The sequence below is a fragment of the Hylobates moloch genome, unplaced genomic scaffold, assembly GCF_009828535.3.
Source record: "Hylobates moloch isolate HMO894 unplaced genomic scaffold, HMol_V3 SCAFFOLD_10, whole genome shotgun sequence".
Lineage (NCBI taxonomy): Eukaryota > Metazoa > Chordata > Mammalia > Primates > Hylobatidae > Hylobates > Hylobates moloch.
In genome coordinates, this window is record NW_026652285.1 from 84,520,217 (window position 1) to 84,543,628 (window position 23,412).

General features: G+C 41.5%; 1 protein-coding gene across 1 annotated transcript in view; it reads left to right on the forward strand.

Moving 5' to 3' along the window:
* HSDL2 (hydroxysteroid dehydrogenase like 2) overlaps positions 1 to 23,412 on the forward strand; it is a 92,768-nt gene that overhangs the window by 268 nt on the left and 69,088 nt on the right. Inside the window, exons 2-4 of the mRNA XM_032164890.2 lie at positions 17,629 to 17,792; positions 19,707 to 19,805; positions 23,005 to 23,119. Of these exons, the coding sequence (XP_032020781.1) occupies positions 17,629 to 17,792; positions 19,707 to 19,805; positions 23,005 to 23,119 (378 nt within the window). The remainder of the gene's footprint in view (positions 1 to 17,628; positions 17,793 to 19,706; positions 19,806 to 23,004; positions 23,120 to 23,412) is intronic.

Here is a 23,412-nt window from a genome sequence, read left to right on the forward strand (position 1 = left end):
CTGGGCACGCTCTGAGCTCTGGTCCGCGCTGGGCGCTGTGCACCGAGAATCTGCGGTAACATGTGAAAAGGAACACAAAGTTTTGTATTACAGGATGGCAGCCGTGTAGAAACCTCTTCCACGGGTAAAGGGCCGAAGGGGAGTCACCACGCCGCCCCCAGTGCCGGCCCTCCCTGGGTTTAGCAGGAGTGCGTGCCTGGCCGAATGCGTGTGACTTCTAGGTGAAAGGTCGCAGGAGCAGCTCCAGAGTTTAAAGAGTTTTCACTTGTTCCTGACGCTCAATTCTAGAGTAATAATGGAGTGTTTAAAAAATGAGTTCCAAATTAGAAACAAATTAAACCGATCTTAAAACATAGGTATCTTTGGGGGTTTTTTTTCACCTTAAATTGTGTTAAAATACGTATAAAATTTGCCATCTTAACCATTTTTAAAGTGTACACTTCAGTAGTGTTAAGTAGATTCATATCGTTGTGCAGTCAATCTCCAGAACTTTTTTCATCTGCAAGCTGAAACTCTACCTATGAAACAACTCCTCTTCCCCACCTCCGCTTGTACATTGGCAACCACCATTCTACTTTCTGGTTTATGTAAGGTCTGGGTATCTTGAGTTGAGTGACGTGTTGTCAGATTTTGTAATTTGCCTGAAACATGCAGGCATATAGCCAAAGACGTAAAACAGTTCAAAGCGTATAGGGTAAAAAGTGAGTCTCCCCATCCCTAAAATCTAGTTCCCCAGTTACTTATGTTTCTATTTCGTGCACGTGTGAACATATTTTGTATACATCCGGATACACACACACACACACACACACACACATACACCCTTTCTTAAAAATGGCAGCAGACTCTATTCTTGGTCTTGCTACTTTTAGTTGGTATGTCTTGGGACATTCTTTCTTTGTTTTTTTTAAAGACAGTGTCTCCCATGTTGCCCAGACTGGCCTGTAGCCTCGAACTCCCAGGCTGATGTTCCTCCCTTCTTAGCCCCTGGAGTACTTAGGATTACAGGCATGCACCGCTGTGCCCAGGGACATACATTTTTAGTACATGCAGATCTTCCTCCTCCTTTTTTTTTTTCTTTTGAGATGGAGTCTTGTTCTGTCTTCCAGCCCGGAGTGCAGTGGCGTGATCTCCTCCCACAATTCTCCTGCCTCGGCCTCCCGAGTAGCTGGTACTTCAGGTGCGTGCCACCATGCCCTGCTGATTTTTTTGTATTTTTAGTACAGACGGGGTTTCACCATGTTAGCCAGGATGGTCTCGATCTCCTGACCTTGTGATACGTCCGCCTCGGCCTCCCAAAGTGCTGGGATTACAGGCGTAAGCCACTGCGCCTGGCCCCTCCTCCTTTTTAATGGTTGCATAATATTCTGTAACAGTTTGAGTATCCATTACCCAAAATGCTTGGTTCCAGGCGTGTTCGGATTTCAGATTTTCAGATTTGGTTTGCTCAACCTGTATATGAATATACCTTTGTTTATTTAACCTGTTCCCTATTGTTGGATACTAGACTGTTTCCCGTTTTTTGGATACTCTTTTTGCTTCCATAATTATACTTGTATTTATCTATTTGCACATATGTAAATGTATATGTAGGATAAACTCCTGGAAGTGAAATTGCTGGATCAAAGAGTAAATGTGGCTGGGTACAGTGGCTCACGCCTGTAGTCCCAGCACTTTGGGAGGCCGAGGCGGGCGGATCACTTGAGGTCAAGAGTTTGAGACCAGCCTGGCCAACATGGTGAAACCCCGTCTCCACTAAAACTACAAAATTACAAAAATTACAAATACAAAAATTAGCTGGGCCTGGTGGCAGGCACCTGTAATCCCAGCTACTCAGGAGGCTGAGGCAGGAGAACCTCTTAAACCTGGGAGGCGGAGGTGACAGTGAGCCGAGATCATGCCACTGCCCTGCCCTCCACCCTGGGTGAGAGAGTGAAAAAGAAAAAAGAGTAAATGCACTTTATATTTTGATAGATATTGCCAGATGACCCTCCAGAAGGGTTGCACACCCAAAAGGATAAATGAGATCCCCTAATCCCACTTGTTGGCTAACCACAAAATAGTTAATGATGAAAATCTAATTAGAGAAAAAAGTGTCACCTCATTATTATTAAAATTTGCATTTATTTTATCACAAGTGTGGATTTGGATCTCTTTGTGTATTTAAACCAGGGACAATTTGATCCCCAGAGGACATTTGGTAATATCTGAGGACATTTTTGATAGTCACAATTGAACGGGGATGCTAATGGCATCTTGTGAGTAGAGTACAGGGATGCTGGTGCACATCCTACAATTCACAAGCATTCCGTACAACAAAGAATTATGTAGTCCAAAAGGTCAGTAGTGCAGAGGTTGAGAAACCCTGGTTTAAAGCCATCTATATATCTTTATATTTGTCTGGCTTGACAAATGAGGTTTTTGATTAATTTCTGAGGGCTCTGTGTATTTTAAAAATTTGTCTTTTATCACATTACAAATATTTTCCACAGTTTTTCATGTTGCATCTGGACTTTGATTATACTATTTATTTAACATGGAAAACATGTTTTTGTGAAGCCAGAGTTACCAGTCTCTTAAGGCTTTTGCATTTTTGTGATAAGCCCTTTGAGTTAAACCAAGATCTTTTTTTTTTTTTTTTTTGAGATGGAGTCTTGCTCTGTAAGCCTTTCAGTTAAACCAAGATCTTTCTTTCTTTCTTTCTTTTTTGAGATGGAATCTTGCTCTGTTGCCCAGGCTTGAGTGCAGTGGTGCGATCTCGTTTCACTGCAACCTCTGCCTCCCAGGTTTCAGTGAGTCTCCTGCCTTAGCCTCACAAGTAGCTGGGATTACAGGCGCACACCACCATGCCTGGCTAATTTTTGTAACTTTAGTAGAGATGGGGTTTCACCATGTTGGCCAGGCTGGTCTCAAACTCCTGACCTCAAGTAATCCTCCTGACTTGGCATCCCAACATGCTGGGATTACAGGTGTGAGCCACCGTGCCTGGGCAGATCTTTTTATAATTAGTTTTCTTCTAATATTTTTATGGTCTTATAGTTTTGTATTTTTCAAATATATTTGTATTGTCTATATTTTTTATAGTCAGATTTTTTATCCCCCTGCGATTTGTTTCAGGAAGTGAGTTAGGAAGCCCACTTGACTTTTCTTCAGATGGCTGCTCATTTGTCCTAGCGGCATTGACCTAATAGTTAATCTTTTCTCTTCTGTTCGAAATTCTACCTCTGTCGTATATTAAATTCTTGTACATATAGAGGTCTGTTTCTGGACTTTCTGCTCTGCTACTTTAGTCTCTATTCATGTACCAGTACCAAACTGTTTAATTAATTAATTAATTGAGACATCTCTGTCACCCAGGCTGGGGTGCATTGGCACCATCATAGGTCCCTGCAGCCTTGATCTCCTGGGCTTAAGCAGTCCTCCCAGCTCATCTTCCCAATTAGGTGGGACTACAGACATGCGCCATAATGCCTGGCTATTTAAAAAAAAATTTTTTGTAGGGGAGTCTCACTTTGTTGCCCAGGCTGGTCTCAAACTCCTGGGCTCAAGTGATCCTCCTGCCTCAGCCCCCGAAGTGCTAGGATTACAGATGTGAGCCACTCTACCCAGCCCAAACTATTTTAATTGCTCTAGTTTTATAAAATGTTTTAATATGTGGGAAAGCTAGTTCCCACCACATTTGGATTATTTTTCAGAATTTTCCTGGTTATACTTGGGTATTTATTTTTCTAAACGAACTTTAGAATAATTTGTATAGTTTTTTTGGAAACAATTGTTCTTCCTTTTTAAAATAGTAAAAATTTCAGCACTTTTACCTGATTTTGGGGTACCAGAGAATTTTAGTAAATTAAACTGTAAGTTAGCTCTTCATTAGCAAGTTTTAGCTATCTATCAATAATAGTAAGAAATTTGGAGCCTTCTTTGAAGTGCTCTTGCCTTCTATATTCTGGCACTAATGCTTTGGAGCTGGAGGACTTCCTTACTGGCACAGATCAGGGTTATGTTTGCTTTTTTTTCTGCCAATGCCAGAGGCTCTGAGTGAGGAAGAAAATGCTCTTTCTCCTACTGGGAATCAATCAAGCTATACTCAAGGCAAAGAGATATGGCTGTTTTTACAGCAATAGTTGGGACATTTTCTTGTAAACAGTTACATTAAAAATCACTTTAGCCTGTGGTCCCGGCTACTTGGGAGGCTGAGGTGAATCACTTGAGCCCAGGAGGTTGAGGCTGCCATGAGCTGTTGAGGCTGTTGTGGTAAACTGAGGACCAGAGAGACCGGCATTGGGAAGACAGGAGGATGTTTATTTAAGGTACGCACCTGCTCAGTGGATTCACATCCAAAAAGCTGAGCCTTGAACAAAAACAGTTTAGCTTATATAGGCCAGCACACAAGATCAAAACAAAGGCAGTAAATTTTACAGTGACAAATCATGTAATCCATAGCATAACTGCTTACCTGGCACTAACCTGTGGCCTTGCATAGCTAGTGGCCTAGCAGCTGCATCGAAAGAAAAACAGGAACTTTGCAAATCTTACTAAATACAAGCATTGGCAAACATAGTCGTAACTAATAGTACAAGAGAGACAGTAAAGGAAATTGTTTTTCTTCTTTTAACCTTGCTCAGGGGTGTCTGGAGTTCGTTTCTGCAGGCTAGGTCACCACGACCTATCTATAGCCTTGCTTGCAGTAGTGAAAAACTTGTGCAAGACTGTCAAAAGAAAAACACAACAACAACAACAAAACCACTTTAATATTTTATGTATACTACCTTTTGTATAAAAAAAGGAAGGGATAATTTTTCACATACATAGAGTGTTTTTTATATATATATAATATATATGTATGTTTGCTTATGTTTATATATATATAATATATATATGTATGTTTGCTTATGTTTGAAAAAAGTACAAAAATGATAGGCCAGAAATTAATGAAGCTGGTCACCTATAGGTAAGAGATCAGACTTCTTTTTTAAAAGTTTTTAAGTTTTATTTATTTATTTGTTTATTTTGAGATGGAGTCTAGCTCTGTCGCCCAGGCTGGAGTGCAGTGACGCGATCTAGGCTGACTGCAACCTCCGCCTCTCTGGTTCAAGCGATTCTTCTGCCTCAGCCTCCAGAGTAGCTGGAATTACAGGTGTGCACCACCACACCTGGCTAATTTTTTTTTTTTTTTTTTGATGGAGTCTTGCACTGTCGCCCAGGCTGGAGTGCAGTGGCAGGATCTCAGCTCACTGCAGCCTCCACCTCCAGGGTTCAAGCAGTTCTCCTGCTTCAGCCTCCCGAGTAGCTGAGATTACAGGTGCCCGCCACCATGCCTGGCTGATTTTTTTTTTTTTTTTTTTGTATTTTTAGTAGAAATGGAGTTTCACCATGTTGGTCAGGCTGGTCTCGAACTCCTGACCTCGTGATCTGCCCACCTCAGCCTCCCAAAGTGCTTGGATTACAGGCGTAAGCCGCTGCACCTGGCCAATTTTTGTATTTTTTTAGTAGAGACAGGGTTTCACCATGTTGGCCAGGCTTGTCTTGAGCTGACCTCAGGTGATCTGCCCACCTTGGCCTCCCAAAGAGCTAGGATTACAGGTGTGAGGCACCGCACCCGGCCAATCTTTTTCATTTAACTTTTTTTTTTTTTTTTTTAAATAGATACATGGTCTTGCTATGTTGCCTAGCTGGTCTCAAACTTGGGCCCAAGCAATCCACCCACCTCAGCCTCCCAAAGTGTTGTGATTACAGGCATGAGCCACCATGCCTAGGCCTCACCTAATTAAAAAAATTTTTTTGGTAAAGGTGGGGTCTCACTATGTTGCCCAGGCTGGTTTGTAATAATATATTTTAATTCTATCTTTTTTAACCCCACAAGTATTATTTTATTATTATTGCACTCTTTCTAAAAAAGATTTCTGTACTTATTTACCAATATCTTTGGTTTTCCTATTTTCTTGAATTTCAGACCTTCCATCTGGAAACACTTTTCTTCTGACTGACGTGTAACCTTTAGTAAATAAGGTATAAGACAGAAAGAAAAAGTATTTGGATTATAATGAAATAAATAATGCTGTCGTTATTTGCCAATGATATAATGATCCTGCACAGAAAACCAAAATAACATATAACTGAATTATTATAATTAATAAAAGTTTAAGAAAATTGCTATATATAAAAGTCAACAAATAAAAATAATTTTGAACTTGGCATGGTGGCTCATGCCTGTAATCCCAGCATTTTGAGAGGCCAAGGTGGAAGGATCGCTTGAGCCCAGGAATTCAAGACCACCCTGGGCAGCACAGTAAGACTCTGTCTCTACCAAAAAAAAAAAAAAAAAATTAGCCAAGCATGGTGATACACACCGGTGATCCTAGCTATTCAGGAGGCTTAGGTGGGAGGATTAGTTGAGCTGGGAAGGTCAAGTCTGCAGTAATCTGTGATTGTGCCATTGCACACCAGCCTGGGTGACAAAGGGAGACTCTCTCAAAAAATAATAATAAGCAATGGCAACAAAAGCCAAAATTGACAAATGGGATCTAATTAAACTAAAGAGCTTCTGCACAGCAAAAGAAACTACCATCAGAGTGAACAGGCAACCTACAGAATGGGAGAAAATTTTTGCAACCTACTCATCTGACAAAGGGCTAATATCCAGAATCTACAATGAACTCAAACATATTTACAAGAAAAAAACAAACAACCCCATCAAAAAGTGGGCAAAGGACATGAACAGACACTTCTCAAAAGAAGACATTTATGCAGCCAAAAAACACATGAAGAAATGCTCATCATCACTGGCCATCAGAGAAATGCAAATCAAAACCACAGTGAGATACCATCTCACACCAGTTAGAATGGCCATCATTAAAAAATCAGGAAACAACAGGTGCTGGAGAGGATGTGGAGAAATAGGAACACTTTTACACTGTTGGTGGGACCGTAAACTAGTTCAACCATTGTAGAAGTCAGTGTGGCGATTCCTCAGGGATCTAGAACTAGAAATACCATTTGACCCAGCCATCCCATTACTGGGTATATACCCAAAGGACTATAAATCATGCTGCTATAAAGACACATGCACACGTATGTTTATTGCGGCACTATTCACAATAGCAAAGAGTTGGAACCAACCCAAATGTCCAACAACGATAGACTGGATTAAGAAAATGTGGCACATATACATCATGGAATACTATGCAGCCATAAAAAAGGATGAGTTCATATCCTTTGTAGGGACATGGATGAAACTGGAAAACATCATTCTCAGTACAAAACAGAGTTCTCACCATGGTGGAATTGAAAAGAGAATCATGGACACAGGAAGGAAAATCACACCCGGGTCTGTGGGGTTGGGGAGGGGGGGGACATTAGAGTATATAATGGGTGCAGGAAATCAACGTGGTACATGGATACATATGTAACAAACCTGCACATTGTGCACATGTACCCTGAAACCTAAAGTATAATAAAAAAAAAGAAATTAAATTAGCACATGTGCACATGTACCCTAAAACTTAAAGTATAATAAAAAAATAAATAAAATTCAAAGTAAATTAAAAAAAAAGAAAACAAAAACAAAAACAAAAAAAATAGTAAGTTAGATTTCTACACGAGCAAAAATCTGCAAGAAGTATATTGTACATGGCAATAAAAATGAGAAGTTCAAAATCCCAGATATAGACTCCGCTACAGGACATATGATGTATATTCTTCAGCAAATAAATGGTATAACAAGTGGAAGGGAAGCTGGCAGTGATTAAAAGAGAAACTCTGAAGGTATAACAGCCAGATGTAATGTGAGGTCCTTATTGGATCCTGATTTGATCAGGCCAACCATAAGAAAAACTGAGATAGTTATAAAAGTTTGAACATAGATATTGAGTGATATTGAGAAATTATTGTTAATTTTCTTGGGTATGATAATGACATTGGTATTTTAAAAGTTTTTATCTGTTAGAAAAGTAAATACTGAAGTATTCATAGGTGAAAGTTTATAACCTCTGGGATTTGGTTTCTTTTCTTCTTTTTTTTTTGAAACAGGGTCTCACTCTGTGGTTCAGGCTGGAGTGCAGTGGTGTGAAATCAGCTCACTGCAACCTCCATGTCATGGGCTCGGGTGATCCTCCAACCTCAGCTTCCTGAGGAGCTGGGACTATGGGTGCGTACCACATGCCTGGCTAATTTTTCTATTTTTTAGTAGAGATGGGGGTTTCTCCATGTTGCCCAGGCTGGTCTCAAACTCCAGGGCTAAAGCGATCTGCCCACCTTGGCCTCCCAAAGTGCTGAGATTATAGGCGTGAGCCACCATGCCTACCCGGATTTGCTTTCTGATGATTGCTTTCACAATTTAGTAGTTGAATAAACATGGAAGCTTATTATACTCTTTTCTGTTTTTTTAAATGTATTTGAAAATTCCATAATAAAAAGAGTCTTCATTTTTGCACTGATTGTTTAGTGGTTGCAAGGGAAGGAATAGTAACTGTGCAGTGGAGAAATATGGTAATACTATGGTTAGATGATAAAAATTAACATTATAAAGTGAGTATGGATGGACGTTGTATGCTGCCCTATGGGATATACTGAGGAAAACACAGTATCACATGTTCTGGTTGGAAATGGATAACCAGAATCTAATTATGAAGAAATATCAATTGAATCCAAAATGAGCATTCAGCCAGGGGTGGTGGCTCATGCTTGTAATCCCAGCACTTTGCAAGGCCAAGGCAGGAGAATCGCTTGAGCCCAAGCGTTCAAGACCAGGCTGGCCAACATAGTGAGACCCTGTCTCTACAAAACATAAAAAATTAGCCGGGCTTGATGATGCATGCCTGTAGTCCCAGCTACTCAGGAGGCTGAGGTGGGAGACTTGCTTGAGTCCAGGAGGTCAAGGCTGCAGTGAGCTGTGATTGCACCACTGTACTTCAGCCTGGGTGACAGGGCAAGACCCTGTCTCAGAAAAAAAAAAAAGCCAGGCGTAGTGGCTCATGCCTGTAACCCCAGCACTTTGGGAGGCCGAGGCGGGCAGATCACAAGGTCAAGAGTTCAAGACCAGCCTGACCAACATGGTGAAACTCTGTCTCTACTAAAAATAGAAAAATTAGCTGGGCATGGTGGCGCGTGCCTGTAATCCCAGCTACTCGGGAGGCTGAGGCAGGAGAATCACTTGAACTTGGGAGGCAGAGGTTGTAGTGAGCTGAGATCACGCCACTGCACTCCAGCCTGGGAGACAGAGCTAGACTCCATCTCAAAAAATAAAAATAAAAATAAAAATAAATAGGCCAGGTGTGGTAGCTCACACCTGTAATCCCAGCACTTTGGGAGCCTAGGTGGGTGGATCACAAGGTCAGGAGTCCAAGACCATGGTGAAACCCTGTCACTGCTAAAAATATAAAAAAAAATTAGCCAGGTGTGGTGGTGCATGCCTGTAATCCCAGCTACTCAGGAGGCTGAGGCAGGAGAATTGCTTGAACCTGGGAGGTGGAGGTTGCCGTGAGCTGAGATTGTGCCACTGCACTCTAACCTGGGCGACAGAGTGTGACTCCATCTTGGAAAAAAAAAAGTAAGGATCATATTTTTTAAAAAAGGAGTACAGACTGTATTTTTCAAAAGGTCAATATCATAAAAGACAGAAGAGGCTGCAAAAATGTTCTAGATTAACGGAGACTAAAGAGATATGTCAATTAAAAGCACTACCCTAAACCAGGTCCTGTACTGGAAGGAAAAAATGCTCTAAAGGGCATTATTGAGTCAATTGACAAAAATTAAAATACTGTGAAAGTAGATACATGAGAGACCAAGCTTCAATGTATTCCCATCCCTTTTTTTGTTTGTTTTTGAGACAGGGTCAGTCTCTGTTTCCCAGGCTAGAGTACAGTGGTGTAATCATGGCTCACTGCAGCCTCAACCTTTGGGCTCAAACAGTCTTCCTGACTGAGCCTCCCGAGTAGCTGGGACTACAGGCGTGCACTGCCACACATGGCTAATTTTTTAATTTTGTAGAGACAGGGTCTCACTATGTTGCCCTGGCTGGTTTCGACTTCTGGGCTCAAGTGATCCCCCTGTCTTGGTCTCCCAAACTGCTGAGATGATAGGCATGAGCCACTGCACCTGGCCTCAAATCACTCTTAAGTGGTTTGGAGAAAATAAGATATAGAGAAGGAGAAAGGGAGGAGAGAAAATGAGCACAAGTGCTAAATCATTGGGGTAAAATATTAACAATATATGAATCTGGGTGAAGGGTATGTGAGTATTTTTTTGTACTACAATTATTCTTGCAACTGTAAGTTTGAATTATTTACAAATAAAAAGTTGGAAAAAGTTAAGAACAATGGAGTACCTAGGAATAAAGCCAACAAAAGATGTATAATACCTTCCTGTAGGAAATTATATCATAATGAAAAACATTAGAAAGACCTAAATAAGTGAAGTTATACCATGTTCATGGATTAGAACATTCACTGTCACAAAGATGTCAATTCTTTCCACTTTGAATTATAGACTTAATATAATTTCTATCAAAATCTCAACTGATTTCACTTGACCAGTTAGATAATGAGATTCTAAAATATATGTGGGCTGGGTGTGGTGGCTTATGCCTGTAATCCCAGCACTTTGGGAAGCCGAGGCTGGTGGATCACTTGAGGTCAGGAATTCGAGACCAGCCTGGCCAACATGACAAAACCCTGTCTCTACTAAAAATACAAAAAATAGCCAGTCGTGGTGGCGCATACCTGTAATCCCAGCTACTCAGGAGGCTGAGGCAGGAGAATCACTTGAACCCAGGAGGCTGAGGTTGCAGTGAGCCGAGATCACGCCACTGCACTCCAGCCTGGGCAACAGAGTGAGACTCTGTCTCAAAATAAATAAATAAATAAATAAAGTAAAAAATAAAATAAATGTGGAAAATTAAAAGTCCAAATATAGACAAGAAACTCTTGAAGAAGGATAAATTGGAATTACTTGCCTTATCAGTTATTAAGACTGATAAAGCTGTTTTAATTAAGGCAGTGTGGTCATGTACATTAGTGGAACAGAATAGAGAGTCCAAAAGCAGATATATATATATTTATGGACATTCAGTTTATGACAGAGCTGATACTGAAGAGCTGTGGGAAAGATGGGCATTTCAGACTTGGACAGTTGGTTATATAGGGAAAAAAATGTATTAGTCCCTTACTTCAGTTGATACACAAAAATTAATTCCAGGTAGATTAAAGACCAAACTTATTAATTTATCTATTTAGAGACAGGGTCTTGCTCTGCCACCAAGGTGGAGTGCACTGACATGATCATGGCTCACTGCAGCCTCAACCTCCTGGGCTCAAGGAATCCTCTCACCTCAGCCTCCTGAGTAGTTGGGACTACAGGTGCACACCACTACACTGGGCTAATTTTTAAATTTTTTGTAGAGACAGGGTCTCACCATGTTGCCCAGGCTAGTCTTGAACTCCTGGGCTCAATTGATCCTTCCATCACAGCCTCCCAAAGTACTGGGATTATAGGTCTGAGCTACCACACCTGGCCTCACGACCAAACTTTAAAGGGTAAACCATAAAACTTTTGAAATACAAATTAATACATTTACAGGAAAAAAAATAATTTCTTAAGATTCCCAAAGCCCTGGCCATAAAAGAAAATAATTATAAATTCTTTAACATTAATGAATTTTCTAGGCTGGACACAGTGACTCACGCCTGTAATCCCATCACTTTGGGAGGCCAAGGTGGGCAGATCACTTGAGGTCAGGAGTTCAAGACCAGTCTGGCCAACATGGTGAAATCCTGTCTCTACTAAAAATACAAAAAATTAGCCAGGCATGGTGGCACATGCCTGTCATCCCAACTATTTGGGAGGCTGAGGCAACAGAATCACTTGAACCCAGGAGACAGAGGTTGCAGTGAGCCGAGATCACGCCACTACACTTCAGTCTGGGTGACAGAGTAAGACTCCATCTGAAAAAAAAAAAAATAATTTTCTATAATCCCAGTGCTTTGGGAGGCTGAGGCAGGAGAATCGCTTGAGGCCAGGAATTAAAGATGAGCCTGGGCAACATAGCAAGACCCTGTCCCCCCGAAAAAATAAAGAAAATTAAATTAACCAGGCATGTTGGCATGCACCTATAGTTCCAGCTACTTGGAAAGCTGAGACAGGAGGATTGTGATCTCAGGAATAGGAGGTTATACTGAGTTGTGATTCAGTCACTGCACTTCAGCCTGGGTGACACAGGAAGACCCTATCTCTAATGATAAAGAATTTCTGCTAATCAAAAGACACTATAAAAATAGTGAAAAAGCAAGCCACAAATGAAAAGATACTGAAATATATGTAATTTATAGACTTGTATGAGTCAGTAAGAAAAAAGTTAACCTTATTTATAGAAAAACGGGCAAAACCAGCCAGGCTTGGTGGCTCACGCCTGTAATCCCAGCACTTTGGGAGGCAGAGGCAGGTGGATCACCTGAGGTCAGGAGTTCAAGACCAGCCCAACCAAAATGGAGAAACCCTGTCTCTACTAAAAATACGAAATCAGCTGGGTGTAGTGGCACATGCCTGTAATCCCAGCTACTTGGGAGGCTTAGGTACGAGAATCGCTTGAACCCAGGAGGTGGAGGTTGAAGTGAGCTGCAGCCTGGGCGACAAGAGCAAAACTCTGTCTCAAAAAAAAAAAAAAAGAAAAGAAAAATGGGCAAAACCAATTAATAGGAACTTTGCAAGAGAAGGTATTGGGGGAACCTGCCCCCAATATTTCAACATAGGTTCTTTCCATTTTCCATGTGTCGGCTGGCTGAGAAATAAAGAGAGACAGTACAAAGAGAGGAATTTCACAGCTGGGCCACCAGGGGTGACATCACATATCAGTAGGACTGTGATGCCTGCCTGAGATTCAGACCAGCAAGTTTTTATTAAGGGTTTCAAAAGAGGGGGAGGTGTAAGAACAGGGAGTAGTTACAAAGATCACATGCTTCAAAGGGTAAAAAGCAGAACTACTAATAAGGGTCTAACAAAGATCATATGCTTCTGAGGGAACAGGACAAAGGGAAAAAGCAGAACCACTGATAAGGGTCTATGTTCAGCGGTGCATGTATTGTCTTGATAAACATCTTAAACAACAGAAAACAGGGTTTGAGAGCAGAGAACTGGTCTGACCACAAATTTACCAGGGCAGAGTTTTTCCTCACCCTAGTAAGCCTGAGGGCACTGCGGGAGACCAGAGCCTATCTCACTCCTTATCTCAACCTCATTAAGACGGACATTCCCAGAGTGGCTGTTTCTAGACCTCCCCCCAGGCATGCATTCCTTTCCCAGGGTATTAATATTAATATTCCTTGCTAGGAAAAGAATTTAGCAATATCTCTCCTACTTGCACATCCGTTTATAGGCTCTCTGCAAGAAGAAAAATATGGCTCTTTTTGCCCAACCCTGCAGGCAGTCAGACCTTATGGTTGTCTTCCCTTGTTCCCTAAAAATCACTGTTATTCTATTCTTTTTCAGGGTGTGCTGATTTCATGTTGTTCAGACACACGTTTTACAATCAATTTGTACAGTTAACACAATTATCACAGTGGTCCTGAGGTGACGTACATCCTCAGGATTAAAATAACAGGATTAAGAGATTAAATTAAAGACAGGCATAAGAAATTATAAAAGTATTATTTGGGAACTGATAAATGTCCATGAAATCTTCACAATTTATGTTCCTCTGCCGCGGCTCCAGCTAGTCCCTCCGTTCGGGGTCCCTGACTTCCCGCAACAAGAAGGAACACAAGTGACCATTAACATGGGAACAAAAATATATTCCACCTCATTAGTAACTGGGGAAGTGCAAATGAAAATCACATTGGGATATCATTTCATAATACTGAATTGGCGAAAAAACTTTAAGGTCAGAAATTACCAAGTGTTGGGGAGGTGGTGGAGCTACGGCAACTCTTATACTCATTCACTGCAGCTGGTAAGGATATTGTCCTCTTTGGGGCAGGGCGTGGTGGCTCACACCTGTAATCCCAACACTTTGGGAGGCCGAGGTGGGCAGATCATGAGGTCAAGAGATCAAGACCATCCTGGCCAACATGGTGAAACCCCATCTCTACTAAAAATACAAAAATTGGCTAGGCGTGGCACATGCCTGTAATCCCAGCTACTTGGGAGGCTGAGTCAGGAGAATCGCTTGAACCTGGGAGGCGGAGGTTGCAGTGAGCCAAGATCGTGCCACTGCACTCCATCTTGGTGACAGAGTGAGACTCCGTCTCAAACAAAACAAAACAAAACAAAGAAACAAAACAAAAAAACAGAACCACAAACTGGATGGCTTAAAACAAAGGGATGCTGTCACTGTTCTGGAAGCTAGAATTCTGAAATCAAGATGTCAGCAGGGCTGTGCTGTTGTAGTTCTGGGGAGAATCCTTCCTTGCTTCTTCCCAGCTTCTGGGAATGGCCAGCAATCCTTGTGTTCGGGGCTTGCAGCTGCATCCCTCCAGGCTCTCTGCCTTTGTCATCACACATTCTCCGTGTGGCTGTCTTTACATAGTCTTCCCTCTTAGAAGGACACCTGTCCGATTGGAGTAAGGGCCTACTCCAATATGACTTCATATTAACTAATTATGTCTTCAGCAATCCTGGTTCCAACTGAGGTCACCTTCTGAAGTTAGGACTTCCACATGTTTTTTGGGGGACACAATTCAATCAATAACAGGGAGATAAGGCCGGGGTTATCTTTCTGTTATTGATTGATCACATCCCTTGCTGTTATCTTAATTTGATTCTTTTATTCTTTTTTAATGAGTTCATCAGGAAGTTATTTTAGATGTCTCCTTCTCACTTAGCAAGTGAGTAAGTAAAAAGTTTAAATAAACTTAATTTAATGCTAATAATCCCAGCACTTTGGGATGCCAAGGCAGGAGGATCGCTTGAGCCCAGTTCAAGACCAACCTGGGTGACATAGTGAGACCCTGTTTCTACAAAAAATTAAAAATTTTTCAGGTGTGGTAGTGCACACCTGTAGTCCTAGCTACTTGAGTGGTGAGGCAGAAAGATCACTTAAGTCCAGAGGTGCAGGTTGCAGTGAGCCGCACTCCAGACTGGGCGACAGAGCAAGAACCGCTCTCAAAAAAAAAAAAAAAGTAGCAGAGAGGTAATGTTTTACCTAATTGGGATTCAAAATTAGCATTCCTTGTCATCGAATTGATCACAAATGCTCATCTGTAACAATCAATCTTAGCTCCAGGGCCACACACAAACAGGTGGTGGGTCAGATTTGGCCTGGGGCCATAGTTTGCAGACTGTTGATTTAGACTCAGAGACCTAGGTACTAGGAATAATGAAAAAACAAGGTAGTGAATAACATTTAAGGTAGTTTTCGTTCTGTGGGGTGGGGGAAGGAAGGAGGATAGAGTTGGAGAGGAATATACAGGCTGGTTTCTGGGGTACTGGTAATATTCTATTTCTTGCCTTGATACTACTGTTCATTTTAATTTTGTTCATTAAACAATACACATTGTTTTACATGCTTTTTATATGTGTGCTATATTTCATGAAAAATAATTTCCACCTCTCTGACTCCTCCCCACTTCTCCACTCTCCCTCCTTCTTGCCAAACCAATTATTCCTTATTTTAAAACTGCTTCCCACTTTTACCTCTGATCTCTTACTTCTGGAGTGTAATCCTCTGGGTCGTGCAAGAGCTTTATGTTCCTTTATTAACAAACCTGTTAATCTATCACCAATCTCAGGTCGTCCCTTTTCTTTGTCATTGTCACTTTTGCTCTTCTCTCTCCATTCTTTTCCTTAAGCAGACTTTTAAATTTGCCCTTAGAAAGTAAACAAGAAAGTGGGTTTCCCTTGCTGTTATCTTAACTTTATTTCATTCTTTTAGTTTTTCTTTTATGAGTTTACTAGGAAATCATTTTAGGTGTCTCCGTTTCACTTAGCCACTGAGTAAGCAGAAAGTTTAAGTGAACTTAATGAAATGGGGGGAGGCCAGGGTGAGAGGATCACATAAGGCCAAGAGTTTGAGACCTGCCTGGGTAACATACCAAGACCCCGTCTGTACAATTTAAAAAAGTAGCTGGGTATGGTGGTGTGCGCCTGTAGTCCCAGCTACTTGTGAGGCTGAGATGGGAAGATCACTTAAGCCCAGGAGTTCAAGGCTGCAGTGAGCCATGATTGCGCCACTGTACTCCAGCCTGGGTAACAGAGCTGTCTAAAAAAAAAAAAAGCACATAGGAGTTCAAGACCAGCCTGAGTAAGATGGTGAGACCCCATCTCCATTTAAAAAAACAAAAAACAGGCTAGCCGGGCGCGGTGGCTCACGCCTGTAATCCCAGCACTTTGGGAGGCCGAGGCGGGTGGATCACGAGGTCAGGAGTTTGAGACCAGCCTGGCCAACATGGTGAAATCCCGTCTCTGCTAAAAATACAAAAATTAGCTGGGCGTGGTGGCACATGCCTGTAGTCCCAGCTACTTGGGAGGCTGAAGCAGGAGAATTGCTTGAGGCTGAAGCAGGAGAATTGCTTGAACCCGGGAGGCAGAGGTTGCAGTGAGCTGAGATTGCGCTACTGCACTCCAGCCTGGGTGACAGAGCGAGACTGTGTCTCAAAAGAAAACACACACACACACACACACACAAAGCACACACACACAAAGAATGAAATGGGCACAGGGACCCGTCAGTACATTTGAATGAGGATATTTCAGATCAACCTGCAGCAATTTGTGAGCGTTTGTTTATTTAACAGCTCTTTTGAGATGTGATTCACGTACCCCACTATTCACTCATTTAAAATATGCAATTCATTGGCTTTTAATATATTCACAGGGTTGTGCCACCATCACCACAGTCAATTTTAAAACCTTTTAATCATCCCAGAAGGAAACCCCTCAACCCTCCGTTGTCAGCCTCCAACCCCTCCCACTCCCAGCTCTAGGTAACCTCTGATCTTTGTGTCTCTATAGGTTTGCCTATTCTGGACATTTCATATAAACGGCATCATATGTGGTCCTTCATGACTGATTTCTTCCTCTTAGAATGTTTTTGGTTCCTCCATGTTGTAGCTGAAAGCAGTACTTTATTGTGGAACATTATTTCATTGTATGCATGGCTACACCACATTCTGCTTATCCGTTCATCAGCTGATTGACGTTTGGGTTGTTTCCACCCTGGCTATTATGAGCATTCATTGGACAATTGTTTGTTTTTAGGTAATTTATTTTAAGTGGTATGTAGTCATTGTGGAAAATTTGAAAAATATTAAAGAATATAAAGAGTATGATAAAATTTACTCATAATCCCACCACTCAAAAAAAAAGCTTTATTAACACGTTTTCTGTGGGGAAAAAAATGCATGTTTATGTAATTTGTTTTATAATTCTTCATTTCTCTTGAAGATTTGCTTTGCATTTGAACAGATTATGTTTGCCAAATCACAGCAAGACTGGCCAACTGCAGTTGTCATAAATAATTTCTCAGTCATTGTGCAATGGGAGTATAGTGGAGTTATCTGCCATCAGATGGGCATGGGGAGGGTTTAGAGAAAATTTCACAGAGGAGGAAACATATATTATGAAAATATGCCTGAGGTTCTGATACCTGTCAGTAAATAAAACATTGGGTCTTCTAATAAGGTCGTATTTGTTCTGTTGTAGGAGGCTGGCAGGATGTACAGTTTTTATCACAGGTGCAAGCCGTGGCATTGGCAAAGCTATTGCATTGAAAGCAGCAAAGGATGGAGCAAATATTGTTATTGCCGCAAAGACCGCCCAGCCACATCCAAAACTTCTAGGCACAATCTATACTGCTGCTGAAGAAAGTGAGTGTGACAGTGCCATTTGATAAAATGTCTTTCTAGTGGTTTCAATACATAGAGAATTTGCTGGAAAGTTTAGTTAAAGTTATTTGAAAGCTACCCTGAAAATAATTTTATCTAGTTAAAGAAGTGTTTATGTTGTCACCTTGGGGCAGTGCTTCTGACCATTTTTCTCCTCCAGCACTTTTAAGCAATGTGAGAGACTCCAGTCAAAAATCTTATTTCATGGCTGGGCGTGGTGACTCACACCTGTAATTTCAGCACTTTGGGAGGCCGAGGCGGGTGGATCACCTGAGGTCAGGAGTTTGAGACTAGCCTGGCCTACATGGCAGAAACCCCGTCTCTACCAAAAATATAAAAATTAGCTGGGTGTGGTGGCGCACGCCTGTAGTCCCAGCTACTCAGGAGGCTGAGGCAGGAGAATAACTTGAACCTGGGAGGTGGAGGTTGCAGTGAGCCAAGATCACGCCACAGCACTCCAGCTTGGGTGACAGAGCGAGACTCCGTCTCTTAAAAAAAAAAAAAAAATCTTGTTTCATGAGGGCAGTGGTTTCTTGGATGGGAGGGGGAGTGGGGAAGTGGAGTAGAGAGGAGAGAATTTGATTGGTGAGTGGCATGAACTCTTTGAGAAAGCTTTCTGTGTTATTTATTCTCTGCACAATTTGCAAGTCATCATTTTAATGCTTTTAGTTGACAAATAATTATCACATACTTCTATTTAAGGCATAGCGCTAGGCACAGAGCCAGGAGAGAGGGCTTAAAAATTCAACTTCAGTTGACATTGCTAGCTTTGTTAGTCATGTTCAGAGCACTATGGTTATGTTAGAGGAATGCATGTGAAGTGTTTATGAGTGAAATGATGTCAGGGATTTGCTTTAAAACACACCAGCAAAAAATAAAATAGGGGAAAGGAAAGATAAACATATTAACTGACAAAACTAACAATCGTTGAAGATAGGTGATGGATTCCTATTAGTTTATTACAGCATCTTTACATTTTTGTATACTTTAGAATATTTCCACAATAAAAAGTTTTTTTTGTTTTTTTGTTTTTGAGGCGGAGTCTTGCTCTGTCTCCCAGGCTGGAGTGCAGTGGCGCGATCTCGGCTCACTGCAAGCTCCGCCTCCTGGGTTCACGCCATTCTCCTGCCTCAGCCTCCTGAGTAGCTGGGACTACAGGTGCCCACCACCACTCCCGGTGAATTTTGTGTATTTTTGGTAGAGACGGGGTTTCACTGTGTTAGCCAGGATGGTCTTGATCTCCTGACCTCGTGATCCTCCCGCCTTGGCCTCCTAAAGTGCTGGGATTACAGGCCTGAGCCACCATGCCCGGCCTCACAATAGAAAGTTTTTAAAAATTACTTTCAACTGGGTGAGGTGGCTCATGCCTGTAATCCCAGCACTTTGGGAGGCCAAGGCGGGTGGATCACCTGTGGTCAGGAGTTCGAGATCAGCCTGGGCAACATGGCAAAACCGCATCTCTACAAAAAATAGAAAAATTAGCCTGGCATGGTGGTGCACGCCTGTAGTCTCAGCTACTTGGGAAGCTGAGGTGGGAGGATCCCTTGAGCCTGGGAGATTGAGGCTGCAGTGAGCCTTGTTTGTGCCACTGCACCCAAGCCTGGGCAAGAGAGTGAGACCCTGTCTGAAAAACAAAAACAAACAAACAAAAAACTTTTTTTTAGCTTTTTAAAAAAATTACAAAGAAACCCCCACCAGACCTTCATTTTTGTTTTTTAATAGTGTTAGCCTAGCTAGTCTGTCCTACTATATGGTAGAGTCACTGGTGGTAAGATAGAATTATTTATATTGATTTTCTGAAAACAGGGTACTTTTTTCTTTTGACTATGATATCGGAATTAAAGGTATAATATTTAAATGCTTTAACGCTTTTTCGTTTTGTATCCTTTATATAAGTTGAAGCAGTTGGAGGAAAGGCCTTGCCTTGTATTGTTGATGTGAGAGATGAACAGCAGATCAGTGCTGCAGTGGAGAAAGCCATCAAGAAATTTGGAGGTAATACCTTCATTCTGAAAAAATTATTGGATATTGGTAAAATAAAGGTATAACTATAATGTTAATTTAAAAATTTGTTTTGAGTTTTGAATTTTCTGAGTCTCTGGAGAAATACGTATTCGCTCACACAGAACATGGTTTAAAACCATCTGATAAGGCTGGGCATGGTGGCTCACACCTGTAATCCCAGCACTTTGGGAGGCTGAGGCAGGCAGATCACTTGAGGTCAGGAGTTTAAGACCAGCCTGGCCAACATGGTGAAACCCCGTCTCTACTAAAAATACAAAAATTAGCTGAGCATGGTGGTGGACGCCTGTAATCCCAGCTACTCAGGAGGCTGAGGTGGAAGAATTGCTTGAACCTGGGAGGTGGAGGTTGCAGTGAGCTGAGATCACACCACTGCATTCCAGCCTGGGTGACAGAGCAAGACTCTGTCTCAAAAAGAAAAAAAAGAAAAAAAGAAAAAAAAGAGTGTGGAATGATAGACTGTGGAGACTGGGAAGAAGAAGGGATGGAAGGGGAGTAGATGAAGAGAAATTACTTAATCGGTACAATGTTTGCTGTTTGGGTGATGGATACCCTAAAAGTCCTGGACACTTCACAATCTATGTATGTGAGAAAATTGCACTTGTGCCTTATACATTTACTTTTGAAAAAATTCTTCCTTTATATGGTTAAATCTCATCTTCTTCACAAAGTCAGTTCCCTCACCATGCCAACTAATCAGAAGTATATTTTTCTTTCTCTGATTTCTTTTTTCTTTTCTTTTTTTTTTTTTGATACTGAGTCTTGCTCTTTGTCACCCAGTCTGGAGTGCAGTGGCACAATCTCGGCTCACTGCAACCTCTGCCTCCCGGGTTCAAGCGATTCTCCTGCCTCAGCCTCCCAAGTAGCTGGGATTACAGGCGCCTGCCACCACGCCCAGCTAATTTTTCTATATTTAGTAGAGACAGGTTTTGCCACGTTGGCCAGGCTGGTCTCGAACTCCTGACTTCATGATCCACCCACCTCAGCCTCCCAAAGTGCTGGGATTACAGGTGTGAGCCACCATGCCCGGCCTCTCTGATTTCTCAAAACATTCGTTTGATCCTTATCTTGTACTATTTTAGATCTTAGTATTTCTTTTCTCCCCAGTTAGTTCAAAAGTTCCTAGAAGAAAGGTGTTGGGGATTGAGCTAAGGCTTTCATGGTATTGTAGTAGGGCACCTAGGTATGTCCAAATCCTGCCTAAACCATTGCCACTCTCCCTGCTAATATTCCGGAGGACCATATGTACATGTGAGGGACAATGGCCAGTGGAAAATAGGTAATGCTTCAGTGTTAGCAAGGCTGTACTTATAATCCCAATGCAGAGTGCTGTGGGGTGCTGGACTGAAGCAGGGAGCTTTGGCTCAAGTGGGGCCTCTTCCCTTAAATCCAAAATCTTACCCCTAGCCGGCAGCCTTTCCCAAAGAAATGTGAATGCCTGTGTCAGAAGAGGAGAGAAAATGCAAAATGATGTTTGTCCAACTGATAGGGCCCTAAATGTGAAATGTGCCACACTCAAATGCAGGATATTTTATCTAAAATGACTTCACCTTGTAGTAAAAGTGGTTAACCAGTGCCACTTAGGATTTGATGTAATTAGTTTATCCACTAATTTTTGGAGAGGAACTAAGGGGAGAAAGCTGAGGCTTTTCATTCTCCCATATTCATTCAGTTTTAGTTCTTTTTTTTTTTTTCTTTGAAACAGGGTCTCATTCTGTCACCCAGACTGGTATGCGGTGGCAGGATCGTGGCTCACCACAGCTTTGGCCTCCTGGGCTCAGATGATCCTCCAACCTCAGCCTTCCAAGAAGCTGGGACTATAGGCGCCCACCACCAGGCCTAGCTAATTTTTGTATTTTTAGTAGAGATGGGGTTTCACCATGTTGGCCAGGCTGGTCTCAAACTCCTGACCTCAAGGGATCCACCCACCTCAGCTTCTCAAAGTGCTGGGGTTACAGGCATGAGCCACTGTCCCCAGCCTTGAATTTATTATTTAATTTTTAAAAATTATGGTAAAATACACATAACATAAAATTTACCATCCTATTTTTAAGTGTACAGTTCAGTGACATTGAAGTTTATTATATTGTTACACAACCATCATTAAGTGCACTTTACAAAGAATAATGAAGACCAGGTAGAAACAAAGAAAAAATGTTTGACATAGTTTTTGTATTTTTACCATTTTCCTTTAATGTTATTTCACGAAGCATATAACTATAAACAAAACTTGTTGGTTATAGGTAGAAACTAGATAGAATTTGCAGAAATAGTAGTTACTCTAGGTTTATTTTTTGTGTGTGTGTGTGTATGAGTCACTAAAACAAAATTGATCCGCTTTAATGATCTGCCTGGGATTGAAACAGTAGGTCTTTCTCTTTTCCCAGTTCTCAAGACCAGAAAGGAGCCTTTCCCTTTAAGTGAGGGGCCTTGGGGGAAGGGAGACCACTATGCTTGGAAGGAGGACAGGCCTTTGAAACTTCATGCTAGAGAGGAAGGAAGACTTTAAGGAATTTGATCCAAGGTTTATGGAGACAGGGAGGGACAACCAGGAGGTAAGAGAACAGATAAGAGTGGAAGCTACAAACCACCAAAGACTAAGCCTCCTTGTAGTTTCACGTGGAGCTCTGGCGATTGGCTGTATCTCCATTGTGCTAGTGACAATCATGCAGGTGCTATTTTGAAATAGCTACCAGTCTTGCATTGGTAGTGGTTAGTCATATTATCTAAAAGAAGTACAGCCATGCATTGCTTAATGATGGGGATATGTTCTGAGAAAGGCATTATTAGGTGATTTTATGATCATATGAACATAGAGTATACTTACACAAACATAGATAGTCCAGCTGACCACATACCTAGGCCGTATGGCATAGCCTATTGCTTCCAGGCTGTAAGCCTGTATAACATGTTACTGTACTGACTACTGTAGGCGTTTGTAACACAACAGTATGTATCTGAACATACTTAGACAGAAAAAAGATAAAATAAAAAAACAGTATTATAATCTTAAGGGACCATGTTGCGTATATGGGCCATTGTTGACTGAAATGTTAGGTGTGGTACATGACTGTATTTGTGAATCAATTGAGGGTTCAAAAGAGAGTAAATGCTTTTTTTGTGTGTGATAAAAAGTCTTTCATTAAAATGAAATTGATTATTTTGAAAACAGGAATTGATATTCTGGTAAATAATGCCAGTGCCATTAGTTTGACCAACACATTGGACACACCTACCAAGAGACTGGATCTGATGATGAACGTGAACACCAGAGGCACCTACCTTGCGTAAGTTTGCAAGAAGAGTTGTGGGGGAGGATGTTGCAGTGTTTTCTCAGGGAACTTACTTAGTTGTAAACAGATTTGAGCCAAATTAACAGTGTAGTTCAAAATCTAGTCAATCCTTATAAAGGCCTAAAAGTCCTTCATTCAGTCAATAGTGTTTTATTTTATTTTATTTTTTATTTACTTATTTTTTCGAGACAGTGTTTCATTCTTGTTGCCCAGGCTGGAGTGCAGTGGCATGATCTCAGCTCACTGCAACCTCTGCCTCCTAGGTTCAAGCGATTCTCCTGCCTCAG